The sequence below is a fragment of the Diuraphis noxia genome, unplaced genomic scaffold (genome assembly GCF_037042655.1).
Source record: "Diuraphis noxia isolate RWA-SAM2 unplaced genomic scaffold, SU_Dnox_SAM2 contig0001, whole genome shotgun sequence".
In the NCBI taxonomy this organism is placed as follows: Eukaryota; Metazoa; Arthropoda; class Insecta; order Hemiptera; family Aphididae; genus Diuraphis; species Diuraphis noxia.
In genome coordinates, this window is record NW_028301711.1 from 86,991,401 (window position 1) to 86,999,779 (window position 8,379).

Below are 8,379 nucleotides of genomic sequence, written 5' to 3' on the forward strand. Positions count from 1 at the left end.
CAACGGGACCGGGCAATGGAAGAGAAGACTCCTGGGATCCGTAGTCGAGAGCCAGCTGCTCTACGCCATCCCGGTGTGGGCAACTACCGTCTGCGGCACTGCTAAATCCATCAGCAATCTTAGGAGACCACAGAGGGTTGCTGCCCTGAGGGCTATTAGAGCCTACAGGACGGTCTCTGACGAAGCCGCCTTCCTATTGGCGGACATTCCGCCAGCTGATCTTATCGCTCGGGAGAGGGCGAGGATCAAGGGTAGATTCAACGACGAACCTATCCTAGGAGATCTACCTATCTCCAGAAATAGGATCAAAAAGGATGAGAGGAAGGCGACTATCGCAGAGTGGCAGATGAGGTGGTCCAGATCAAGCAAGGCTGCCTGGACTCGCCACCTCATCCCCGACCTGGTTAGGTGGTACAACAGGACGACTCCAATAGTCCCCTGGACCTACCACATGACTCAGGCGCTCACTGGACACGGCTGTTTTCAGTTCTACCTCCACCGCTTCGCTAAGGCCACAAGCCCAAGGTGCGTCCACTGCCAATGCCCCTTGGACACAGCAGAACACACCTTGTTCCACTGCGAGAACTAGAATGGTCTACGAACCGACCTCTCTGAGCGCCTCAGGCATCCACCAACAACAGCTGATGTGCCCGACATACTCTGTGGTCCTCTATTCGAAGACCTGCCAGCAAAGGGCCATCAAAGGGCGATTGTACTCTGCCACGCTGAAAAGACCCACAGACTCTTCTACAAGATGGTGGAAAGCATTCTCACCGTCAAGGAAGAGTAGGAGAGGGCTCGACAAGCCACAGGAGCTGAAAGATGAAGTCAGTACGGGATTCGAAAGCGGCGGGCTTAGGCCGGCTTGAGAAGATGTCATCAGTACGAGATGTCTAAGATGGCTGGCCTAGTCCGGTCCGAGAAGAGGCGTCAGAACGCGATGTCTAGGGTGGCGGACGCGGTCGGCCCAAGAGGACATATGAAGGGATAAAAATAAAAAAAATAAATATACTAATGTATATAAAATTGCTGTGAGGGGATATAGCGGGTTAATCCTGCTTGTCCCTACTTACGGTGTATTGTTTTGTAAAGTCATAACAGGATAGGGGTATTCGCATATATACCAGTTGCTGAGGAAGGGGTATATCCAGACTGTTATGACTAATCATATGTGTAAATATTTATATTGATTTCTATGAATAAACGATGTTACATGGGGGCTAAGCAATGTGAAAACAGTTCGACCTCCATGTAGCAATTTAACATGAAAAAAAAAAGGTATATTTTATGCTATTGATATTAGTGATGGGCACTATCGAATAGTCACTATCGAACTATTCGATAGTCTTTCCAAAACTATTCGAATAGTTAAAACATTCGAATAGTCACGATATATTCGATAGTTTTAAAACCATTCGAATAGTTTTTATTCATTCGAATAGTTCGAATAGTTCGAATAGTTTTTATTCATTCGAATAGTTTCATTCGAATAGTTCGAATAGTTCGAATAGTTTTTATTCATTCGAATAGTTCGAAATTTCGAATAGTTTTCATTGTTTTCATTCATTCGAATATATATTTTTTTCATTGTTTTTTTTTTCTAAGTGAATTATCAAATCATAAATTCGTAATAGTTTAATTATTATTTTTTTTTAATTGAGTATTTACTATTTAAACAAATATGACATAATATAATTAATAATTATGTTATATTACATTTGAAATATAATAATTAATATTCAATAGTCTATTATCTATTTAAATATTAAAAATAAAATGTTTACCTAGCTAGTTGTAAAAAATATTTTAGTTTCATAAAAGTAAAATAATCTAATTATTTTGAATGGTTAAACTTTTTTTAATGCTAAATTAAAAAGTATTTGAACAAAAATGTCATTACATAATAATAAATATATAACTTTAAAATGTGTACAGCAAGTTCTTAAAATGTATTATTTATTTATATTTTATAATATTACAATATACAACTCACTACATAACAAAATCTTTAAAATTCAACAAAACAAAATCATAATTATTTTAAAAAACTTAACATTTAAAATCCTTTAATAAAAAAAATATAAGATGAAACAATGGAAATCAAAATCATTTATCTTTCTAAATTTGCATTTAAAAATATTAGTTTATCCACATTATCTGGTAATAATCTATTTCGTCTGGCACTGACTATTTGACCGGCTTTAGAAAATACTCTCTCCGATGGTACAGATGTAGCAGGTATACAAGAGTATTTTAAAGCTACTTCACATAATGCACCTAACATTTGTTTATTATTTTTCCAAAATAATATTGGATCATCTTGAATGTTTAAAAATTCAATATTCATGTACTGTTTGAATAATGTTGCTGCTGTACTGGAATATGTTGTCTGAGACCGAAGTGTGGTGACTGTTGTTTCTAAATATGTTAATAAATTTTCTTGTAAAGAAATAGATTGGCTGCTGTGTTCTAGTTGTTCTGCAGTTGTCAAAGTGGTGTGATTTACACTTTGTTCAAGTATAGTTCTCTCAGGTGCTAAATAAAATTAATTAGATAAAATTAATTTGAATGTAAATTCTAAATAAAACAAATTAAAGTATGGTTTATTAAAATCAGTTTGCAGTTTTACACATTTGAACTAAAATTAAATTTCATTTTAGTTGCCTAACTAAGCTTATAGTTTAAAGTTTATAATTATAATAGTTTATGGTTCATATTTTATACATCATAATATTCATAATGTATTTAAATAACATACTAATATAGCATATAATATTGTTATTCATCTTTTAAGATGTTTATAAATTTATAAATGTATTATTTCATTCATTTTGTTTAGATATTCAAGTTATATTTAATATTTATCATGTTTTAATAAAATTTAATAATCTATAAAAAAAAAATGAATTGCTATAATTTTCTATGAATGTAAAAATTATAAATTAATTCTATAAACAGTACCTATACATAAGTCATACATACGAAATGGGTTGATGATAACTTAAAGAATACATTTGTAATTATATATTTTTATATTTAAAAAAAAAATTAAAAACTATAAATACTGATGGGTTTTATAGGACATAGAATATAATGTGTGTTATAATAGTCTGCATTTTAAGAATTTTATATGCTAAAAGGTTAAACTTTTATTTTTTTTATGTTTTGTAATACATTATAGTTTATAATTATTCATAGTTTGTAATTTTATATGTTATAGTGGTCATTATTAACAAAAATTTTAGTAGAAATAATTAAATTATTAAAAATATATTTGTACTAGATATTTTTAATGTGAAACATAAACTTTATAACTTCTGGCTGGCAATGTAAATAATAAGTATCTATTACAAAAAAAAAAAAGTATAAAGCAGAAAAACAAATTTTATAAAACTGATTTACCATTAGTTTTAATGTAGTCAGCTATCTCTTTTTGAACTTCTTGTTCAGCGTTATTGGCATTATCATTTGATGTAAATGCAGCTTTCTTAAATTGAGGATCTAATATAGTAGCCTTAGAGTATAAATGCGATGGATACATTTCTTCAATATCATTAAATCTTTTTGCTGTTTCTTCAAGCAATTTTTTCTTTAAAAACTTGCCTGTATAAGTCACTGGATTCTTATTATTAACTGATAATAATAAACCTATTGAATATAATTAAATAAGAAAATATTATTCAAAATTAAAATTATAGTTGTTGTTCTACTTAGTGTACAGATATTTAGTATTACCTACCTCTTAATAATGGAATAACTTTTGCTAAGGTTGGTCGTTGTTCTGAGGATATTTGTATAGTTAAGCTTTCAAATGGTTTTAAAAGTGTAACAAAATTGTTTATACTTTCCCATTGGTCATTTGATGGAATTTTTGGACATCTTGATAAGCTCATTGAAACCAGCATCAAAGGTTCTTTGACTATTAACAAACGTTCCATCATTGTTAGTGTACTATTCCAACGAATTGTCATGTCTTGTTTTAACTTAAGAATTGGAGAATTAAGTTGTTTTTGTTTCTCATTAAGAGCCCTGGTTGATACCTCACTGTGCTTAAAATGCCCAACAATAGAACGACACATTTTAACCAGCTTCATCATTTCTACTTCTTCGGTGTGGTCGGTTTCAATGTCACTTTCATCGAAATCACTTTTTAATGCATTTTTTACAGCATTATTTAACTTATGAGCAGCACATGGGATATGATTAAGTCCAAGGAGTCTTATTGCTGCCTTAATATTTGCACCAGAGTCTGTTACAATTGCAACAATTTTATCTTCTATATTCCATTCTTTTATTACATCTGTAAGTACTTCAGATAAATACTGTGCTGTATGATTAGATTCTAGTTTTCTGGTGGTTAATACATATGTTTTTAAATTTAAATCAATGTCAAAAAAATGCACAGTCACAGTTATAAAATGTAAGTGATACATATTTTGCTTGAGACAAAATAGTTTCAATCTTATGTCTAGTTGATTCATACAAATTTGGTATAAGCGTTGTTCCAATGAGTTTGCGACTAGGCAACTTATAACGTGAATCAAGTAGGTTAATAAGTTTTTGAAATCCACTGTTTTCTACAATTGATAATGGTTGCATGTCTTCTGCAATCATTTGAACAACAGCTTTGTAAAATTGGTCCACTTTACTTTCAGGTGGTAAGCTAAACCTATCAACAAATAATTGCATCATTGATTTATAAAGAATCAAAATTTAAAATATAAATAGGTATATTTGTATGTGTACGATTGTACAAATAGTACTTAAGTATGTGAAATATTAATAACATTACCTATTCATAAGTGTCAATTGTTTTTGTCTTTTTGGAGGTGGTCCTGGAATCTGTACAGTATGTTGTTCATGAGAATGAGTCACTGATGTAGAACCTAAAGAATATTATTAAATCTAATTAATGTTCATATTAAAAGACTAAGAAGTTTTACAAATTAATATATAATTTAAAAATAATTAAATTTTGAAATTCTTATTTTTATTGAGGTTACTTCTTTTCATAAAAAGTGAATTTCAGATATGTCTTCATACTATATTGACAATTTTGGATTTTAATTTTTATGTCAGTTATATTTTTTAGAAATATTATGTTGAATTTTGTCTTTTTTTTAGTAGAAGGTAAAATGAATAATGATGTACATAAAAAAAAAAAAATCATTAACTTAGGAATGATAATTTAAATTATATTTGTATTAAACAATGCTCTAAAATACTGTAAAAAGAAGATGGTCATTAGTCATTACTCATTATTAATTATTACCTATTTAGTATTTATTAATTTAGATTTTAATATTTATTGAAGTGTTATATTATTTCTCGGTAAACAATTATTTTTTATATAATTCTTCAATTTTTTATTTTTTTTTTTAAAAAAAAAAGATTCAATCTGTAAACATAATTACAATAAGCATATGAGCAAAAAGATATTATATTGGCATTTGGCTGTGAATACTTGAGGGAAGTAGTTAATATTTAGAAGTTACCCAGCAATAACAGTATAACACTCGATGAGGCTATTTTTTACATATAAAATACAAACCTACTTTTTTTAAGTTAACCGATTAGCTAATTAAGTCGCGACATCAGCGCCTTTTATTTGTTTTGGTGGATTACCAGGAATGTTTGCTTGGTTCAGTGCAAGAATTATAAAAAAAGTTTAAAAAAGAAATGCCCCTATTTACTAATTATTAATTATTATCCCCATCAGATTTTTAATTTTTAAATATTTGTGTTGATGTGTCAAGTGTATATAATATATAGTATATAAGTGCAAATTTTTAAAAGTAAAATACTTCTAAAGATTTTAAAAAATACTTAAACATTTAAAATTTAAAATTTAAAATATAAAAATGTAAATTACCTGTAGACGTTGATGGTTCGTTGGAGACATTTATGTCATCAAGCTCTCCAATTTGTGTCGCTAATTTGTTAGCTTCTAATACCGTACTATGTTTCCGACGTAAATGGTCCCAAACATTTGATGTATTGTTTGAATATTTTATTTTAAGCTTACATAATTTGCATTGAATTTGACCTGGAGAATTAGGATCTTTATCCATATAATTCCAAACACCAGAGCGATTTTTTTTATACATTGTCAATAATAAAACACAAAAATACTAATTTTCAAAACAAAATTCGATTAAGAAACACAATAAATAAAAAAGTAAGAAACTAAGAACGTACTGTGTCTGTACTCTTTATGATATGAAAGACATATTCTAAATGATCGTAGTTAATGAGTTAGGTAGTAGTCGTAATTTTTAGGGTACAAATTTCAATAGGTATGTATATTGTCGCTAAAAATGTTGGTATATTGAATGTGGTTTGTGAGAAAAAGGTCTATGATTTTTACTTATTTTTAGTTTTTGCGTCTCTTTTTATACACAAAAACATCATACCTAATAATAATATTACTACGATATTATGTTCTTGATCTTCAATAATAAGAATGCGATGCCGCCGTCGCCGGTCTAAAGTCTTGAAAATACAATAGAGCAACAGGCAATTACCTAGAATAGGACGGCGACCCGTTGGTCGGTAAAGATAAATTGTAAATATCAGTATAACACCCCATGCCCCATGGTCATTTAACTAGAATTTAGTATTCACGAGTAGTATTTTGTATTTACTATTTACTACTTACTAGTTAGTAGTTACTACTTAGTAACTGTACAAGAATTTGAAGGATTCGTCGCTAAAATGTAAAAACCCGGATGGTTACCCATATTGGAGTTAGTACCTATATATTATATATGCGCGGATTTATACGCATTTGAATATTTATTCTGGCTGATTGTATGATATGCTAAAGTGCTAATATGCTAAGTGAGCATAAAATATTGTTTCATAGTAAGACGATTTTAAAAATGAAACTTTTTTAGTGCATATTTTTGCAAATATTTAATATTTATCCATTTTTTCTATTTTAAAGGCTTATTTTAAGATTTTAATTGCATATTATGATGTTTCTTTTTTTTAATAAATCATATTTTTTATGGATATTTTTTATTTGTTGCATATTTCAACGTTTTACTGTTTTAGTGCATAGGTATATTTATGCATATTTAAAATATTTAAGGGCATATTTGGTTGGTTTTTAATGCATATAAATCTATGCTCTAGTAATAACTTACGAATTGAAATATTCGAATAATCCATCTCCATAAAAATTAAAAATCAAACTATTTGAAACTTATTCGAACTATTCGAATATTCCTCCGAAATATTCGATAGTGCTATTTGAATAGTCTTTCGAACTATTCGATAGTGCTATTCGAATATTCTTTCGAACTATTCGATAGTGCTATTCGAATAGTCATTCGAACTATTCGATAGTTTAATAGTTTATCAGCCTATTCGATAGTTTTTATTTAAAAACTACTATTCGGTCATGTAAAAAACATTCGAATAGATATTCGATAGTTTTTTCAAATACTATTCGATAGTGTAAACTATTCGGTAGACGTTTGTCTCATCCACAGATATCTATACTAACTAGATATGGTACTAGACATGACAAAATAGATAGGTATGTCAGCAACGATACGAGTTTTGGTCCTGTTAGCGCATCCCACCATAGTCCCATATAGTTCCCAGCAATAGTCGTGGTTCGCCTCATTTCATTGGCCGTTAAATTACCCGCCAAAAATACAATTTTGTAATATTAAAATCATGACGAGATAATAATTATGATTTATGAATAATACGAGCTTTTTACTATGACAAATTACATTTTATCATTTTCTTGTATGACGTCTGACGTAATTTCTTTTTATGTTATTCGTCGATATCAATGTATTATGATATTTTAATATAAACAAATACAATCAATTTGCGAATTATTTGTTGTTAATTGTTTATATTAGATTATATAAGTTGATTGTGTTTATTTTATTCTGCATAAAACGATTTACATAGAATAAGTAAAATACTCCTATATATATATATATATATATATATACATATAATATTTACATTTTTACACACAAAATGCCAATTTGTGAGTTTTTTGGATGTGATAATGGTAGCAAAAGAAAAAGTTTGGTGAAAAATCCTAAAATTATGTTACATCGATTCCCAAAAGACCCAATTTTAAGGGATTGCTGGGAAAAACAAATACACCAATATGGCCAAACAGATGCAGATAGGAAATCCATAAATTTTAATTCTGGTGAAAACAAATAATTTTTAGTAATAATATTTACTTTAGTATCCTACTTGACTTCCATATTTATTCAACATTAAATAATTATATTTAGCGGTTGTTTGTTAGCCATGTTTTCGGGGGTCAAAACAATGATTTGAATGTATGAAAAAGATACAATTTAAATTAATGTTCATGAAGTATTAAAAGATTTAAATTTA

General features: G+C 29.1%; 1 protein-coding gene across 1 annotated transcript; it reads right to left on the reverse strand.

The window, feature by feature from the left end:
- Nucleotides 1-2,075: 2,075 nt before the first annotated feature.
- LOC107172067 (E3 SUMO-protein ligase ZBED1-like) lies at nt 2,076-3,955 on the reverse strand. The gene is made up of 3 exons (XM_089217290.1): nt 3,740-3,955; nt 3,403-3,648; nt 2,076-2,535 (listed from the first exon to the last, which is right to left on the reverse strand). The coding sequence occupies exons 1-3, from the start codon at nt 3,939-3,941 to the stop codon at nt 2,111-2,113; spliced, it is 873 nt and encodes a 290-aa protein (XP_089073416.1). The 5' UTR covers nt 3,942-3,955; the 3' UTR covers nt 2,076-2,110.
- Nucleotides 3,956-8,379: the final 4,424 nt, after the last annotated feature.